Source organism: Tetrapisispora phaffii, chromosome 10 (assembly GCF_000236905.1).
Source record: "Tetrapisispora phaffii CBS 4417 chromosome 10, complete genome".
NCBI lineage: Eukaryota > Fungi > Ascomycota > Saccharomycetes > Saccharomycetales > Saccharomycetaceae > Tetrapisispora > Tetrapisispora phaffii.
In genome coordinates this window covers 537,494-557,116 of record NC_016529.1, presented here as the reverse complement: position 1 = coordinate 557,116, position 19,623 = coordinate 537,494, and the positions used below count along the sequence as shown (strand labels likewise).

Genomic DNA, 19,623 nt, shown 5'->3' with positions numbered 1-19,623 from the left:
TTTAAGAAAACATCGTACTCTACATGAGCAAGAACATCACATTAATATAGGTCTATACATAATTAAAGTTTATCTTACTAAAGCACATACATAAATAATTAATGTATTAGTATATTTATAGTTAGGAACAATATTATAAGTTAAATATAATCGATTGCAAATATAGCGGTTACTTATCGGCATATATGTCTATAATCTATTTTCTTCTCTTCGACGATGAGAATTCATCATCATCGTTGTTTCTCTTCTTACCATGCTTGGAAAAGTATTCTTTTTTCTTTTCTTTATCCTTTTGCGATTTCTCTTCTTCCGCTTTGGCTAATCTTTTTAATCTTTCCTTACGTTGATCATCCTTCTTGGCTCTCTTCTTTTCGTCCTTAGCTCTAGAGATAGTCAACACTTGTTGCATTGTGGCTCTGGCCTTCTTCTCTTCACCGTTTAAGACAACTGCTCTCTTTTGCATGTAGGTCTTCTTCTTTTGTTTCTTCATTTGATGGATTTGAGATTTGAAAGGTAGATCTCTTTGAATGGACTTAGGAACTTTCAAACCGTTGAAGTGTCTTTCCTGTCTTTCAATCTTCTTATAAGCACTATCGTTGTTCATTGGAGTCTCAAGGCTTCTTTCAAATCTGATTTTACCAGTCAATCTCACACCCTTCCATTCAGTCTTATTCTTCAATAATAATGAGGTAACTGGATTATAAAATCTCTTAATTTGAACTGGATACCATGATCTCAAAATCACCACATCACTCATGATAATCTTATCCTCAAATGCAGCTCTGTAGCAACCTTCTGGTTTAGATAGTGCTCTTTTAATTTCACCACGAATACCAGAAACAGTTTTAATCTGTGCACCTTCAAACCTAGCAACTTCCATAGCGCTCGAGAACATGTCTTTAATGAATGCTGTATTCTTGAAAATTTTATATGGGTAACCAACCAATTTCAATTTCTTAACAATTTCAACTGATGCATCAATTTCTTCAACAATACCTGTAGCTGAAATTCTGAAACTACCAGTGGTGTCACTATTAGAAACAACTTGAACACCACAGAATGGAGTATTGGGGGAACATAAAGGACCGTAGAAACTAGCAGTACAATAAGTATGTTCTGGAGTATATTTCAAGAATCTTGTTCTTGTACGAGAATCTGAGGTTGTATAGACAGGCAATGTTTGGAATCTTCTCCAACCTAAGGAAAGAACCAATGGGTCATTAGATTTTAAAATCTTTTTATGCCAACGATGTCTTCTTAATCTAGCATTAATGACACCAAACTTCAATTCGGTGGGTAGTAAACCACCCATGACAACCGGAACTTGAGGGTCAAAGTTCTCGATAAATTCCATTGGAACATTGTCAAATACAATACGTACATATGAACCTGCCTTGAATCCTTCAATACTTTGACGTTGTTCTGGAGTCATTTTTTCATATTCTGCATTATTAATATCCAACTGTTTAGCGATTTTGGCCTTTTGTAATTCATACCATGTATCGTACTCATTATCTGGATCATTTTCTTTGAAGTTTTCACCTTCTTCCATTTCAAATTGTAAACGAAGTTTCTCTTTTTTAGAGGCATTCATCTCTCTTTGTTGAGCAACAGTCAACTCTTCTTTTTCTTCTTTATCAAAATCAGCAAATGAATCATCGCTTGCATTATCTTCGTCACCTTTTTCTTGTGCACTTTCTTGTTCTTCATCCTTACTTTCTTTGCTAGATTCTGCATTTTCTAAATCTACAAAATCACCATAAAGTTCACCATCAGAATTCTCCTCTACCTCGACCTCTTCACCCTTTTCTTCTTGTGCGTTTGCTAATGGTGCGCCTATGAATCTACTTTTCAGAGATTTGTTGTTAGTCCATTTTGAAACTAATTTTTCAATGGTATCAAAATATGGAACAAAACGCTCCAAGTCAGCTCCATAATTATGTTTAGAAGCCAAAGTACCGTCCTTCTTTTTGAAGAAATCTTCTTCTTCTTCATCCTCGATGTCACTTTCCTCACTATCAGCATTTTGACTTTCACCTTTCCATCTCTTAATACATTCTTCAGGAGAAATATTATCCATATAAATTAATTTAGTGATGTCCCACTTTCTTCTAGCATTGAATTGACTTTTCAGTTTTTTTGCAGAAGCTTGTTGCCAATCTTCTTGATCGGATAGTTCAAATTCTGAATCAGTGCCATAAGCCAATTCATCATTCTTGGAGTGAAAGTCAATATCAACCAGCTTAGGTTTTCTGGTAGAGTTATAGCCCTCTTCCTCCATACCATCTTCATCTTCAGAGTTAATATTATCGATATCCCCATCTTCATTTTGGGTAGATTTGCTATATACTTTAGCCTTTCTCATGGTTGTTCTACCTTGATCTTCTCCTTGAATAACATCTTCTTCAATATCAGATTCAGATAGATTGTCATTGTCCTCATTAACTTCTTGAAGCTCAGTACCGTTGCTGAATAATTGTATACCGACACCATCAAACCTTTCTGAAATACTTTTTTCAGCAGATTGTAGGTTGGTTACTAATTTCTCACCTTCACCCTTTTCTTCACCTGGAACGAAACTTTCAATTTTATTTTTACCATGACCAGTGTTAATATAAACAGCGTCTTTATCCATCAAGACACCACCAACATCAGACATTGGTGCATAAATTAATTTATCCTTATTCTCTAATCTTTTACGTCTCTTTGGCACTGTAGATGCTGGGGTACCACCATTTGCCAACTCTTCCTTCAGTTTTTCTCTTTCATAATCATCAATCTTCTGTTGAAAATATGGTGTTGGACATGGATCTGGCAATTTCTCGATGTGGGCAATGGAATAATCTCCGACACCTGCAATATGAACTTTAGTACCTGGCGTAGAAGAAATCGGAGTACCGTGCAAGTATCCATATAATGCAACCTTTCTATCAACTTTGATGCCCTCTTTTTCAATAATTTCTGGATGAGTAATATCTGTGATTCTATCAGCTAGCAGGTAAGGATGTTCATTTCTCCATTTTAGTGGTCTAAATTTCATAACAGAAATAAATCTTGATAAATTTAAAATCTCTCTATCTGGGTAACGACCATTCAATACACCTGATAAGTAGAATAATTTTGCACCTGGATAAACTTCTGTCCAAAATCTATGTTTTAATCTCTTCTTAGATGCTCTTAAAGTTGATTGTGATTTGAACAAATCTAAATGCGTACAAATACCAATTACTCTTGGCATACCATGATGTTGGGCCAAATTCAAGAACTCCATAGTTTCCATTTCAAAACCGAAATTACCATCGATCATCATCAACACCAGATCTGAAATCTTGGCGATATCGATCATTGCATTCAAATCATCTGCTGGACATTCAATAAGAGTGATTCTTCTTCTTTTACCAGAAACAACTGTTATAGGACCATTTACTTCACTAATACTAGCCTTAGTCAACCTTCTTATCAAAGACTTGATCAAAGTGGTCTTACCAGTACCCTTTGGGCCAACAACACTGACAATAACAGGAGGAGGGTCATCATCAGGAGTACGGTCAATCATTGGTACATGCAACTTCCTTTCATTGACATCACTGGTCCTCAGCATCTGTCTTGCCATCTTGCCCGGAGCAGACACAGCAAAGGCCTTAGCATTGTGACCTTGGCTGTGAAGCACCTTCTTGGCGGTATTCTTTTCCTTGGTTTTGCGGTGGGCCTTGTTAGATTGCTCCATAGTTCCCGCTTATCCAAATATATGAAACCGTTAGTTTTCTGATGTACTCTATATCTAAATGCTAACTGTTCATATGTAGCTCAAGTAATCAATAGCCTATTTAAATAGATACAGAACAAGTTTATTTGAGATTAGATGAGATGAGATGAGATGAGATGAGATGGGGTCTTACCAGTCTTCGATAAAATTTTCATCCAACAGTCATGTGATCAAAAATTAAATTAAAATTAATCACGTGATGCTCTGACGCGATGACGAATGCCAAGTTTTGGAAGTAAATAAACTTATTATTCGAATGATTTATTCAATTTATTTAGTTATTTAGATGACTATCTGTTTTAAAATATTGATATATACTTATAGCTGGATTGTGAATATCGGTAAGCTACGTGGTTGTATCTGGTTGTTAAAAATCAAGAACTTTAGTGAAACACTAGTTACATATTTCAAAAGGTTAACCGTATAGATCGAGACACCAAAAAAAGTAGCCAAAATACCAAAAGACGTGTGAATTTTTTTGAATCTAGTTATTCATATTGAATTTGAGTGGATCGTGGAGTTTTTGAAACCTGTTTACTATAATTTATCAATTAATTGACGATGGTTCTGTGCAAAAGGAAATCTATTTCATTGCCAAATCCACCACCTTTACCATCAAATTTGGATGTCAACGTATGGCACATTCCCGAAACTGGTGAATGGTTTCTGAAATATAAAGACTATTTGGAGAGAATGTATTTTTATAGTAAGCATAATTTTTCATGTGAAATTACAGGTGCATCATGTTTGACATTTTTTGAGGCATTAGACAGTGAGGAAACTGAATTTAAGTATGTTGAAGAAAAATTCCCAATCAAACTAAGGGAACCAATTGCGAAGTTTTTACATTTTAATCCAATTAAGAGAATGGATTCTCTCGTGGAAGCAGTTTATGCAAAATTTAAAAGTGATTTTTTTCCAGGTGAAATTGTATACTTGAGGAAACACAGAACTACTGGCGCATCGTCCACCGGATCTTCTTCTACTCCACAATATGATGACACTACATCCGAACAAAATCAGCAACAATTAAATAACCAGAAAGTATACATTATTAAGGAAAAAGCAGAATTCAATGCTACCGTAGATCCGAGAACATCTGTAGTATTATCTCCAGCATACACAAAATATATGTTGGTTGAGTACGTTCACAACCTATATGATTCACAACATAATGTCCATTCATTTATTGCTGATCAATCACAAATTTATAGAGGTCGCACAACTTTCACAAAACATTTAATAAAATGTTTTTGTAAGATCACATTAGTGCGAGCTTCAACCAAAATGGGTGCACCTTGGTGCGTAAAAGATGAATATATTCCAATTTATGGGTTATCGACTGAATGGCCACAAAACATGTTGATATATAAAGAGGGCCCTGATGTAATGGGAAAAAAACGTTCTCATGATGATCAAGTACCGGAGGAGAATAAAAAGGAACCTGAAGTGATAATTATAGATGATGATGGTGAAGATCTTACTGGAATCGATGGAAATCAACATCAGAATATCAAAACTGATAAGCAACTCACTGTTGAAGGCGATAACCAAAATAAGAACAAGAAGAAAAGAAAAACCGACTTTGTGGAACAAGAGACTGTAATCAAGCAAAATGGAGTAACTCCTATATCAAATACGATTGTAAATGACTTCGAACTTCCATACACAAGCATTCCAGGTTTTTTTAAGAACTTAATGTATTACAATGAAAATTTAGAACTATCAACAGATTTTAGTATAGGTTTTAAGGAATTTAAAAACTTTGAAAAATTTCTGATAGCCTTTCAGTTCATCAACACATTCAATGACAAGTTGCTAATTACTAATTTTAGTTTCGAACAATTTATCACAACTTTTAAATGCACTGATAGTCAGGAATTAAAGGGTGAAGCAGTTTTTGTCGATATTATAGAGAAATCAAATGATGATCATTTGAAAATAATACCAAACAGTCGTAAAGATAAGAATGAATTAAATGATGAAAAACAGTTTAGTGAGAGTGATATAAATGATTCTTCAGAAGAAGTTGAAATTAATCAAGTTGATGACGATACTGAAGTAAGTGATTGGAAAAGAAATGCTACTATTAGAAATTTAATTAACGAAAAAACAACAGACAAAGTAAAATACACTATTGTTAAAGATAATCCTGCATCAGATGATATAATAGATAAAGTGAACAATAATGGTACGGCCTTATTGATTGAATGTTTTGTAGCAATCTTGAGGTTATTCATAGATGAAAATGGGGATTGGAAAATAATTGTTTTAGAGGAATGGATAGAAGATAACTCTAATAGTACAGTAATGCAAACAGATGAACATAATTTAGAAACAAAAACTGATGTTCAGAAGCTTAAGGAAGAAGAAGGGGAAGATGGAGATGAAGATGGAGATGAAGACGGAGATGAAGATGAAGATAATGATGAGGGAAGTACGTTAGATAAATTCCTTAATTATCGTAATTTAAATTGGGCAGAAAGATTAAGTAAGAGACAATTTAATAATCATCTTTGGTTGTTGAGTTTATTTGGTATACTACAAGATAGTTCCAACATTCCTGCATATAAGGATATTTATCAAAATTTTAAAGATAAGGTTCTTCCAACAGAAGCCTCTTCTACGCAGATTCCTAAATTATTATGGAGGAATTTTTGTACAAAATTGACCATGGATGAAAAGGTTGACCTTTTATGGGCACTTGTCGATATCGTTTCTAACTTCTCTCCCGATATTAAGCATGCAATTGAAGAAAACATGGAGTTTTGTAACCATATCCGTAGTGAAAAGTTTAAAGTTTCTAGAGAATTGAAATCAGAACAACATAATTTACTCGTGTTACAAAATCAAATGAATGTTATATCGGAAAAGATTGCTAATAATGAGTCTAATCTAAAGGAAGAAGAAACCATTAGTTGGGAGAATAAATTACTTGATCAGATAAAACTAGTTGATTTACTTTCTGAAAATAAGTTATATTTGGAAAAGCAATTGTTATTTAATGATTATCAAAGATTGAGATTTTTAGGTTCAGATAGGTATTGTAATTCTTATTATTGGTTAGAATTAAACGGAATAGCTTTCAATACTACTTCTAAGGCAGAAGATGGAGACAAAAATGTGACGATAACAGAAAACGAAAGTACTACTTACCATTGCGGTAAAATTTTAGTACGTGGTCCATCTGACGATGAATTACAATTGTGTTTAGGTCTAACTGTTAGCGAAATAGAACGTTGGAACTCACACGCATTATCTTTGGGTAGCGCTGCAGCTACTTTCGAAGTATTCAAAATAAGGAAAGAATCCGATAATAGATATGTTCATGTTGATGGCGATACGAAAACAGAAATTTTGAGTAAAGAAGGTGTTGTTAATGACTTAATCGAATTAAACCCAATCCAAAGAAAAATTGTGGATGAATCTCCTGAGAAAATGCTAATGCATGAATCACAATGGTACTGCATTGATAAAATAGAGGATGTGCACTCATTAGTAAATTGGTTAGATATTAGGGGTCACAACGAGAATAATTTCCTTAACGTTATTAAACCCCTCCTACCATTTATTGAAGAAAGTTTCGAAATGAGAGAACATTCATCTCTTGCCACTATTGTCAAGTCAGAAGAAGAACAGCTTCTGTCCCAGTTGCAAGCAAATGAACTATCTGAAGAGGAATTGAATTTAGATTTTGAACTGAACTTAGAAATTAACGGCGACATTCAGAATAATGATACTACTGCAGAAGAAAATGAGTTAGACAAGGTAGTTGATACTATACTTACTTTGGAAGATAAAGTTAAAACGGAAAAAGTACTCGAAGAAATAGCACAGTTGGAAAACAGAAAAGATAGCTTAATGAAAAGCATTCAAAATAAATCGAATGCTTTGACACCAGGTATAAGAACTCACAAAAGAGCAGATAGAAAACGTATTAGAGCTTCTCGTGCGACCAAAATTAAGAAACAATCTGAGCTGTTAACGGATTTGATTAATTTGCCTCACTTTAAAGCAATGGAAGATGTTATTAAATGGAAAAATTCCCTAGCCATTAAGAAATGTGGTGCTCAGTTGAGAAAAAACACTACATTCAATAAAAGTACAGAAGCAGAGGACACTGTAGCGCAACGTCTCCAAAAATTACTAATGAACGTTCCAAATAACTCTAGCATTTCCATTGAACCAAGCACTGCATAGTAATGCATTATAGAATGAGATTATTCTCTTTAATTCGAATCACTTTCATGAATTTTTGAGAGTCATTGAGTAGGCATATAGGTAATTAATGGACAGCTAAATAACATATATATATCAGCCATACGGTGATTGTAATACTATTCGTCAGTATTATTTGGGAAGTTGCTATTGTAAACAAGGTTATACATACCACCTCCATGATCTGATTAAGTGACTGGCATTTGTACATAATATCTATGTTACCCGGCGCTGATATTAGGCTTCAGAATTAATGGTAAGTTTGTCCATAAATAAGCTTACAGTGAATGCTAACCCACCACCTTCAATAAGAACAAGTGATTCATCTGAATCATTTATTAATACATATATATAGTAGTTACTGCTTTATTAGCATAGTAGATTATACAATTCTGAAGTTGCTCAACAAGCATTTTTAAAGTCTCATTGCGTCAAGACTCTCGTGTGTGTTTCTACTGCTGAGGAAAATATAATTTAAAATGTTACATCGAAATATATTACGAAGCTGCTATAGGGTTAATTATACGCCATTATCTACCATCAATCAAAGATCCTTATTTCACAGTTATGCGCATTTAAGTGCAAAGGAGAATATTGAAGAGAAGTCTCCAGAAGATTTGGTTAAACATTCACATTATAAGTCAAATCCTTTCGATGCAACCTCTAATAAACCTCTTCAGAAAAAGCCAAAAAATGATTTATTATCATTATCACAGTATGAATCTGGATCCTATCAGTTACCACAATGGAAAAATGCTTTAGGTGAATTGGTGATTAAATATTTCAAACTGGATATGGATAGAGTAAGAGCAGGTTCGATTGCAGGTTCATATTACTACTCTTTATGTAGAAGTCCTGGTCTTCAATATGAGAATGAACCGTTATCTGAGGCTGCTAAATTCTTTTATGAAGATCTGAAATTACCTCGTACCTTTTCTCAATGGTTCCAAATTACCATTTTGCATGAGTGGATTTTATTTACACGTATGCGTGCTATGCCATTTAAGTATGGAAGAAATTACCAACAGAAATTGGTTGATAGAACCTTTTCAGATATAGAAATGAGATTATTTGAGGAAATGAATGTCACTTCTAGTAGAATATCGGACCAATACTTAAAAGATTTCAATACACAATTAAGAGGTGCAGTGTTCGCCTATGATGAAGGTCTTTACACAGACGATGCAACTTTGGCAACAGCTATATGGAGAAACTTATTTGGTGGTCGTAAAGATATCGATATGATATATCTTGAAGCTGTAGTTAGGTATGTACGTTCTAACATTTATGTTTTAAGCAAAATTTCAGATAGAGAATTTGCTACCGGTAATTTCAAATTTGTCCCACCAAATGAAACTGTTGAGGTACTGACGCCAGAACACGAACTAGAATTGAAACAAAAAGTCATTGAGAAATATGAAGCTATAGACAACAAGCCTGATATTTTACCAAGTGAAAGGAGTAACTTATCATATAAAAACTAATCGATTGTAGCTCGCATAGTTCTATTTAATCATAGCAGAACTATTGACATTGGTCTTTTCAATTTATTCTATTATACTTATAAATAATTTTGTAAATACATATATTTCATTCATATACTTCAAAAATCCATATTGTGAATTGTTTAACTACTGATATTTAAAGTAACATCCCAACTAGCAGGGTTATTCGATTGGACTAGTTGATATAATTCATCTAATAAGGCAACATTAAAGGAACCTGTTCCAGTACAATTGTTTGCTGCTATTTTCCCTGCTGTTTTATATAATATAACTGCAGCAACAACTGCTCTATAGGCATTCTCACCTATCGACAAACTGCCAAGTAATGTGGCAATTGTAGACCCGAGTGAGCAACCACTGGCTGTAATTCTTCCCATTATTGGAATATCACCACTAGTACAAGTGATATATGACAATAATTCAGGATTGGTATTAGATTCATTTCTTCCTAACTGAGTTTCACCTGACATTGTACCATTGACGATTATATCCGTGATACCGGTACAGACAGCAATTGTTTTATATTTGAAAGCTACTCTACGTGTAGCTTTCAGTAATATCGCCTCATCAATAACATCATCGCCAGAATCCACACCTCTCATTTTTGAGACTCCCATACCTGCCAAGGCTAGTATTTCACCAATATTTCCTTTTATGCACGTATATTGACCATAGGATAGTAAAGCATTGTTTAAATCTAATCTAGTTTGAGAGGCACTGTAACCAACTGGATCAAAAACAATTGGTCTTCTTACTTCATTGTATACATGCACAATTTTCTTTAAATCATTAAGTGCTGCAACAGTTCCAGTATTCAGAAGTAGAGCAGAGTTTGAAACACTTGCTAAATCTAGAACTTCATCTGGGTTTTCTGACATAATTGGGGAACCACCGATAGCAAGAGTAACATTGGCTCCAAAATTTTGATGCACCTTGTTTGTTACATGCTGAACTAATGGATGTTGTTTAGAAACTTGATCTATAATAACTTTAATCAATTCCGACGATATTTGCGGTGTTGACAAATCCAAGTTTGAAAAGTTGTAAATGGTTCTGTCTAATAGGCTTCTTAGACGAGTTGCAGCAAAACCAGCATCTTCAGCAGCCATGATATCACTTACAACTGCGATACCATCCAATGCTCTTCTATTATTTGAGCTCCTACACTGATAAAGGACTCGCTCAATATTATCTGGATGTAGGCCACCGATAGCAACAGTTTTGATCCAATCGGCATTATTCTCCTCCAATGCATCTAATATCGAGATCACACCTTGAGGACCAAATGGTTGTTTTTTAGGGTTTTTCTTTGTCTTTGTTGGGAATACCATACCAATACCAATATTATCAATCATATTTGGACCCCATCGAGCTAACTGTTCAACTTCCTCTATATTGCCTACACTCCATCCGACGATCATATCAGGACCAACAAGTTCTCTCACAAGAGGAATTGGCATGTCTGACTGTCCAACGTGGACACCATCGGCCTGAATAGCCAATGCAACGTCAATGCGGTCATTGATAATCAACGGAACATTATACTGTATACATAATCGCTGCACTTTTCTGGCTTCCAACACAAACGACTTAGTATCACAATCCTTCTCACGAAGTTGAACAATTGTAACACCGTTTTTCAAACCTTCTTCCACTTGGGAACACACCGTTGTGCCTTCAGGCAACATAGTGGAATCTGTAACCAGATATAACGAGTAGTCGACTTCTTTTTTATTAATACCCATTGGAACAAATTTATGATGACCTAATTATCTATGAATCTATGAAACCTTTACTCAATTCAATGATCGAATTATATAGGAGGAATCACTACCGACTGAAACCCTTTTTTAAATTTCAAAGAGTGAATGTACTTACGAAGTATATATATATATATAGTTGAACAATCAATTGGTAAAATAACTCAAAAGCAAAAATAAAACAGAACAATAAGTAACTAACTCTACAATTCCTAGGCTGTTACAAGAATTTTAAGAACTTCATAGGTGCCACTTCTAAGTGGACATTACTGCAACATCTCAACAATTGGCTTACTCGATCTATTACAATATAAAGTGTAGCTTGTTATGCAACTAAGCATTTTTCAGCTCATCGCAAGTTTCATGAAATTTTTCAACTGAAAAATCTCTCGGCCGATAGAGAAATAGTGAAATTGTAATTAGAGCATTGCATATATGTGTGAGATAAGTACTACTAAACGTAACTTAATGGTTGTTGTTTTTGGTTGACAGATGTTTAAATTCCAAATGAATCAGTCGATCATCTTCCTTAGTTCAGTGGTTATAAGGGTATAACGTTTTAAAACCAGTTGGCTTGGACTTCTGCTTTTGTGATTTCGTAGTGACCTTTTTTTTGAGAGAAACAGAGAGGTGAGAATAGTTTAGGTGACACAAGTTAGCGAAAATATGAAGTTTACTCCAGGTATTGTTGATGAAGCACCAGGGTACTATGTTGATCATTTCAATGGGAAATATGACGTTGATAAAACAGTGATACTGAGAGATATGTCTCTTGAAACTGATTCAGAGGTCATGGAACCAAGTCTTAAACAATTGAGCAAACCTACACATATATTGGATTTAACAAATAATCTATTAACCGGATTTCCTACGTTACGAGAGAGAGCTGATATACATACAATGCTTCTCTCTAGAAATCATATAAACACCATCAATGGTAAGCTTTTGCCCAGGAATTTAGTCAATCTGGTGTTAGCACACAACTCAATTGACTCGTTTGAACAACTTAAGGGCTTTAAAAATTCACCAAGTACATTAGTGAATTTGACTCTTCGAGGGAACTCAATTTGTCATTTAGAAAATTATAGGTTGCATGTAATTAAATATTTACCACAGTTGCAGATATTGGATTTTTCAAAAGTTAAGGATGCTGAAAGAAAAGAATCAGAAAAATTACAAGCTTATGATCAAACAATCACTCCGTTGGATGACAACAGTGGTAGCAGGAAAAGAAAATTAGAGGATAGTGCATTGGATATTATGCACATAGTTGTTGGAAAAATGTCAGAGGAAACCAAGAAAGATCTGAAACGTCAATTAGCAACTGCTACCTCATTAGAAGAAATTGAAAGGATAGAGAAATTACTGTCAGGTGGTATATAACATATATAGAATATACATCAAATTTATAGACTGTACATCGGGAAATGTGGCAGAAAAATAGTAGTAATAATATTTATAATTAATATATTCTTTTATGTGCATGTCCAAAGATGGTATCTACAATTACGTGGATGGAAAAGCTATGTTACTCTAATTGTCGTTTAATAACTTGACACTGTCAAGGAGTGCTTGTTTCGACTCATTGGATAAATAATTCGATTCTGCTTGGTGGTCATTGATGTCAAAATCAAAAATACTTTGTTTTGCTATAAATTTCCCATTGTTACTATTAACATGACATGAATGACATATTGAGTTGGCATACCAACATATGCTTCTGGTTGTAAGACAGTGTTTACAAACTTTGTTATTTGCTTTAGTCATCTGGCAAGTAGTTGAAGAATTATCCATTGAGTAAACTCTATCTCTTTTTACCATTGAAACATCGGAATCACAGTGAATACTTCCTTGTAACAACTTTTTTTGCTCTTGATATCTAGCCTGAACTACACTGTGATTAGACATTATTTTGTATCTTTCTACAAACACTTCAAATAATGTCTTTTTGTGACGTTCCAACTGATGATTGAAATCAAGCAATTCTTTTTGATGCGGATGTACTTTACAAACCATCTTAGGACGTAGTAAGAACTGTTCTTTATTCGATGAATTGTGAATGATTGGTGTTGTCTCCGTGGAACCATCGCAAATAGCATATTGAAATCCTAATTTAAATCGTTTTGACCATTGAGCACAAGTAACATGTGCGTTGTAATTACATACCATGCAAGCTTCAATAACTCCTCCGATTCCTTGGCAGATGCCACATTTATTAAATTCTCCATGCATTATTGAAGTTGCGTTCAAAACTGGCTGAAGTGACTCACTATTCCCAAACTTTATTTCCTTACCATACAGAGCACAAATTACATGACACCAGGTACCATTGGAAGTTGCTTTTAGCGCTTGTTGGGGAGTATATCCGGGATATAATTTTTGACCACCTGAAAGAGTTTCTTTAGATGAACATATGCCACATTTATAGCTTGTAGATATTATTGGATTGAGATCATTAGAACAAGGATCGCATAACCAGGTATAACCTTTTGTTGAATCATCATTCCCAAAATGCCCATTAACTTTAACTCCATAACATTTAGCATGAATCAATAATGTACAGTTACTACATTCTAAAAGGACATTATTATTGTCGTGTAAATTGCAAATAGAACAGGTCTTATTAAGGTCATTGGACAATCCTGAACTGGTTTCATTATTGTGTTGATTTTTCATATTTTCAACAGAATTTAAATATCTTGTGTTAGATTCAGTAAATGAAGGATTATAGCAATGGTAAAATTTCATTATACTACTGATATCAGAACCATTGAAAATCGATGGTTCCGATGAATTGTTGAATGGAAGGAAAGTAGTTTTCTTCGATTTTGATAATTTTTTATTTGAGTTTAAGTCTAAATTATTTTTGCCTATCTGCAAATTATTTCGAGAGATAACATTCTCTGATAATAAAGAATTTAAATGCTGGTGTAAAGAATTGTTAATTTGAATATTCCTGAACTCTGGACTAACACTGATAGTATAACCTGTATTATCGTTCTTCGATGATAGGTTAACCTCAATGCCATTGTTTGAAGTTAATTTGTGTCCATATTTTGTGTTCAAGTCAAGTAATTCTTGGTATTTATTAACGATATTATGGACAGTAGCTAGCGTTTTCTTCACCTTTATAGGACGTTCATTCTCAACTTGACTTGCTTCTGGTTTCCTTTTATTTAATTGTTCTTGCTTAATCTGTACCTCAATTAATGGTTTTCCTTTCTTTAATTCACCTAAACGGTCATTTTTATTCTCTTTATCGTCTTCTTTCTTCTTCTTCTTCAAAATCTTTTTCATATTGGTATCGATGTATTCATTCAACTCTAAGGTCAAGATTTTGTTATCGGTGGAACCTTTAACATGTGGTCTTTTAAGCGCTTTAAACAATTGAGAGTGAACAGACATTGTTGTCTTTATTATTTTTTGCAACTTTTCTTCATCATTTAATATATCCACCTTTTGTTTCAAAATTAGCTCAGAATCTTGTACCAATTCGTACTCTAATAATTTCTCTCTAGAAAGTAAAGGATTGGAGAAGAAGAGGTTATTTGGATGTTCCGTAAGAATTCCATCGAAAGCCGCTAATATATTTGAATTGTTTTTGCCATACATAATTCTTAAAATGGTTAAGGGGTTTTCCCACTTCACGGCATATCTTCTCCATAATCGTGTGCAACGAATACACAATGCATCAAGTTTACTCTCTTCATTACATGTTGATTCAGAATTGGTCGAATCCCGTTTACCCTTTTGTGTTTTATCTCCAAAATTTGTTTGTATTTTAGTTTTAATGTTTGCATCATCAGAGCCACCTGTGACTTTATACCAGATTGGAGAATAATCAATATTACAGAAGATGCAATGAAAGCATGATTTCAAAGAAGAGACATTTTCAGTTTCAATTGAAGAATCATCTATATATTTCATTTCTAAGTCGTTTGTACTAATTTGCTTTTTATTTTCTAAAACTACTCTACTAGATTTTCTATTCCTCACCGGTCTCGACTCTGGTTTACCTGTACCATCACTATTAGTTGAAATCAATTTTCTATTAACTTCATCTTTATTGTTTATTGCTTTATTCTTATTTTTTGCACGGCCTTTAAAACTCCCCCATATTTGTCTACCATTTTGAGTTTTTTTCCAATAATAATAATATCTCACAATCATAGACATTGGTTGTGTTTCAACTTTTTTGCATACATGAAACAGTTCACTGCCATGTTCCTTAACTGCTTCCTCGAATTTAAGCATTTCTTTTTTTGTAAACGAAGGTTCTCTCAATGACTCCCTAGTCAATGCTAATTTACATTGCTCAAATGCATTATCAACATCAAAATTATTTTCCATTAAAATATGAGATATCATATCGAGAAAGTTCACACTTTGTGGCAATATATTTAACGCAACCGGAAATTCACTTTTACATTTTTCTATGTAATTGTTAAACACTTCTTCTGTAATTTTCGATTCATCATATTTCCATAACAGTTCAACAGTTGAATTTGTACCTCTCTCCATAACATTGTTTTTATCGGATTTGATAGTTTCTCCATTGAGCGTTTGGGCATCTGATATTGAGTATGGCGTCTTTTCCCATGTATTCATATCTAAACATTTTGACCATTGATATCTAGGTCCTACCCTTGAAAGTTTAAATGGGTATGGAAGAAAGATATCTGGATCCAATACATCTTGAATATTGTTTATGAGATCTTCCCCTATATATTGAAACCAAATATTCTCAACATTATAAGCTAACTTGGTCTTTAAGTAATCATTGGCTATTTCTGATAATTTGGCTTTTCCTTGATCTATTAGGAGTTTGTTATTAATGTTTTCTTTATTAGCGCAATCAATCAAGGTGTCGTCGTCGTTATCTTTCAAGGCGCAATTATAACATAACCATATTACACCTTTGTTTGGTTTTCTATCTCTTGGAGGATCCATACACACAAGATGAATTGCTACTCCACAATCATCACATTTTATACCTTTAGTTGCTTGGCACCATCCTTTACATTCGGTGCATCTCATGTCCCAACGATTTTTCTTGTTATCTTCGTCTACATTTATATTTCCTTCTGAAATTACATACTTCTTTAATATCTCTTCTAGAGGGTATTTATCTTCAGTGAATAGGTATTTAAAACGCTTACTTAAAGCTTTTAAAAATGCACTTTTAGGATGCATATGCAATAAATTACTAACATCCCATATGGTGTAATATAATGATGTGTATTTGTCAAATAACTGTTCAAAGTGGAAGTTATTCGGATTAGTAAATATTTTGGCAACGTTTTCTTTATCTTCAGCTGTGTCAAGTACAAGGTTTGGGCTGAAATAAACATTACATTTACCCCTAAATGATATAATTGGGCAAACATCTTCGTGTAATGAAGCATATAATAGTCTTGGATCACTATTGCTCCAATTTTCTTCAATATCTCTAGGACGATAAAACCAGTTCATTCTTAAATTAAAATATTTTGCAGGGAATTTTCTTATATTATTTTTTTGAGCTGACTTTATTTCATTTTTAAATTCAGCTAGTGGTTCAAAGCATACAATTCTCCCAATATAATATGGCTCACCTGGTGGTTCTGAAACCATGTAAATAGTTTCATTTTTACTCAGGAGTTTACCATCTTTATTAGATAAAATTTGGTTTTCTGTATCTACCATAGCATCATCCAGATATAATAGTTGTGAAAATCTACTATGTTTTTTTATTATGGTTGGCAATGTGGGTATAAAATTCCAATTCTTCTTATCATTTAATACTTTATAATACTCTTTCCTATTTAAGTTTGTTGAGGATTTATTATTTTCGTTAGATTTGGACTTGGTAGGTTTGGGTGAAGGCTTTTTACCATTTTTTTTGGTTAGGCCCTTCTCAAGCTTCTGAATTCGTTGCAATAATTCGAAATCAGCATCTTTCTCATTATAATTTACTCTCTTGGCATTTGCACGTCGTGTGTGTTGCTCTGGACTATTTCTCCTCATTTTACTTTACAAACCAACCTTCTATGAATTTTGCACCTAAACGTCTCACTGTTGTAACTACTATAATTTAATATTCTCTTGGCTCAATTTAATGTTAATTTCTATTTTATTACTGCAAACAATACCAAGCACAGTACTGTTATAATATTTATCAATATGACTTGTTTTCTTTACGTCTAATATTATAATTGCTGATCTCAGTTCATCTGATATTAAGCAAAGGCAAAATGAAGTATTTAGCAATTCCTTTGCAATAAATCCTCTCGTAAATGGATATTTTATTAATAATTTAAGTTTATAATCAATAGTAATAATGAAATGTTTATTAGCATAATATTCCATTGAAATAACGTGAGATATCTCCAGATATAAATAAAATCATATTTAAATATTGAACAATTTAACTTCTTAACGTTTGTTAAAATCGGTCCGGTTTTACTTGACATCAAATTTTTAAATATCTAACTATATATTCAAAAACTAATATTTGAATATATAAACATCTTTTAATTCAATTGAGTTCGATCTTGTTATATCATTACATTGACTGGTTCTAGCTTTGCGATCAAAGGTAAGAGTTTCTACAGGTTATTCATAACGAGATGGCTAGTGGCACGTATGGTTCTTTACCGTCACAATTCATAAAATTTTATGCTCGATCTACCAGAAATGTTAATGTAAATAAGATATCATCAGCCAGTAAAGGTCGAAAGAAATTGGCTGGGTCAGTTGGTCCAACTAAACAAGGTAAGGATAATAAGAAATTTGCAAAGACGAATAAGAAGCCTCAGTCATCTATTTTGAAAACAAATTACCATTTTGGTAATTACGGTGGCCTCAAAGAACTTGAGCTTAGAAATAAGGAAATTGCAGCCAGTTTAGTCAATAAGATTACTTCTTTTGATGATTTGAAGATTCTTCCAAACGTAAGACAAGCAATGATCAAGGCTATCAAAGATGAATCCATTTTAAAAAACAAAGAATTGGATAATTCTGAAACAGAAACAAAAACATCTAAAGAGGTAGTACCATCTCCAATCCAAGCAGTTGCAATTAAAAAAATATCGAAAACGTTAATGAACAATTCGTTACAGAGTCATATTATTGCAGCGGAGACAGGATCAGGGAAGACAATGTCATATTTAATACCGTTAATAGACTTTTTGAAAAGAGAAGAAACAGAACGTCCTGATGTTTGGGAATCACAAGTAAAGAATAAAGCAGTTATTAGATCAGTAATTTTAGTTCCGACACATGAATTGATGGAACAAGTTTATCAAACAGTAATGAAAACTGAAAAGTTACTGGATTTGCATTGTTGTAAATGGGATATGAATTTGTCTTACGACGAATTAATCGAAGCTATTAAATCTAGGGTAGATATTCTTATTACTACGCCACCTAAAATTACGAATTTATTCAATATCCGTAAAATCAGCAGACCTGATAGAATATTGTCTCAGTTAAAGTTTGCAGTTTTGGACGAAGCAGACACTTTGTTGGACAAATCTTGGTTAGAAGAAACACACGCAGCTATACGCAAACTTCCCAATCTTAACCATTTGATTTTCTGTTCTGCTACAATTCCAGTTGAGTTTAATAAAACAATTGGAAGGTTGTTTCCGAATGTTGAATCTATCATTACTCCTAGATTACATAAATTACCTCGTTCATTACAATTCAAAGTCATTGACTCGACTTTAAATCCATTTAAAGGTTCAAAAATAAAAACCTTGGCTCAAACTCTATATGCTATTAATAACGATAATACTGAGCCAGGATACCAGAAAAAATGTTTAGTTTTCGTAAATGAGAAGAAAGATGTTCCAGATCTTGTCTCCAAATTGAAAGGAATATACGGACATGATTGTGTTGGTTTAACAGGTGAAGATTCTTTGGATAAAAGAATTGAATCTATCAAAGATTTTGTTAACCCATCTGTTGCATTGCCAAAAGCAGATGCAAAGACTGGAATTTCAGCTGAAACTACCAAACAACAGGAAATTACGATACCTGGTTCGAACATCAAAATTCCAGAGAGGACAGAAACTCCAGTTGCAAAGGATGCAATTTCTAAATTGAAGGTATTGGTAACAACAGATCTTATGGCACGAGGCTTGAACTTCCGAGGTGTACGTAATTTGGTGCTGTTTGATGTTCCAAACTCAGCTATTGACTTGGTGCATAGGGTTGGGAGAACAGCAAGAATGAACCAAAGCGGTAGAGTTTTCATGATTATAGATAAGAAGACAAAATCTTGGGCAAAGGGGTTACCAAAGGCTGTGAAAAACAATCAGACAATATCATGATCGTAATTAATATTAATTAAGATACCTTTTTTGCATAAATAGAGTTATAAATACTTGTA

The 19,623-nt window shown here is 33.5% G+C and overlaps 7 protein-coding genes across 7 annotated transcripts; 4 read left to right on the top strand and 3 right to left on the bottom strand.

Annotated features, from left to right (window-relative positions):
- Positions 1-196: 196 nt before the first annotated feature.
- On the bottom strand, positions 197-3,727 carry BMS1 (GTPase BMS1; the record flags this gene model as incomplete). The annotated part of the gene is made up of 1 exon (XM_003687456.1): positions 197-3,727. One exon carries the CDS (start codon positions 3,725-3,727, stop codon positions 197-199), a length of 3,531 nt encoding a protein of 1,176 aa, XP_003687504.1.
- Positions 3,728-4,327: 600 nt separating this feature from the next.
- TPHA0J02490 (uncharacterized protein) lies at positions 4,328-7,966 on the top strand (the record flags this gene model as incomplete). Its single annotated transcript, XM_003687455.1, has 1 exon — positions 4,328-7,966. The coding sequence occupies one exon, from the start codon at positions 4,328-4,330 to the stop codon at positions 7,964-7,966; it is 3,639 nt and encodes a 1,212-aa protein (XP_003687503.1).
- A 497-nt stretch (positions 7,967-8,463) lies between these two features.
- Positions 8,464-9,468, top strand: CBP3 (Cbp3p; the record flags this gene model as incomplete). The annotated part of the gene is made up of 1 exon (XM_003687454.1): positions 8,464-9,468. One exon carries the CDS (start codon positions 8,464-8,466, stop codon positions 9,466-9,468), a length of 1,005 nt encoding a protein of 334 aa, XP_003687502.1.
- A 143-nt stretch (positions 9,469-9,611) lies between these two features.
- Positions 9,612-11,234, bottom strand: THI6 (bifunctional hydroxyethylthiazole kinase/thiamine-phosphate diphosphorylase; the record flags this gene model as incomplete). Its single annotated transcript, XM_003687453.1, has 1 exon — positions 9,612-11,234. One exon carries the CDS (start codon positions 11,232-11,234, stop codon positions 9,612-9,614), a length of 1,623 nt encoding a protein of 540 aa, XP_003687501.1.
- A 681-nt stretch (positions 11,235-11,915) lies between these two features.
- On the top strand, positions 11,916-12,632 carry LEA1 (U2 snRNP complex subunit LEA1; the record flags this gene model as incomplete). Its single annotated transcript, XM_003687452.1, has 1 exon — positions 11,916-12,632. The coding sequence occupies one exon, from the start codon at positions 11,916-11,918 to the stop codon at positions 12,630-12,632; it is 717 nt and encodes a 238-aa protein (XP_003687500.1).
- A 150-nt stretch (positions 12,633-12,782) lies between these two features.
- TPHA0J02450 (uncharacterized protein) lies at positions 12,783-17,255 on the bottom strand (the record flags this gene model as incomplete). The annotated part of the gene is made up of 1 exon (XM_003687451.1): positions 12,783-17,255. The coding sequence occupies one exon, from the start codon at positions 17,253-17,255 to the stop codon at positions 12,783-12,785; it is 4,473 nt and encodes a 1,490-aa protein (XP_003687499.1).
- A 602-nt stretch (positions 17,256-17,857) lies between these two features.
- Positions 17,858-19,564, top strand: MRH4 (ATP-dependent RNA helicase; the record flags this gene model as incomplete). Its single annotated transcript, XM_003687450.1, has 1 exon — positions 17,858-19,564. One exon carries the CDS (start codon positions 17,858-17,860, stop codon positions 19,562-19,564), a length of 1,707 nt encoding a protein of 568 aa, XP_003687498.1.
- Between the last annotated feature and the right edge of the window lie 59 nt (positions 19,565-19,623).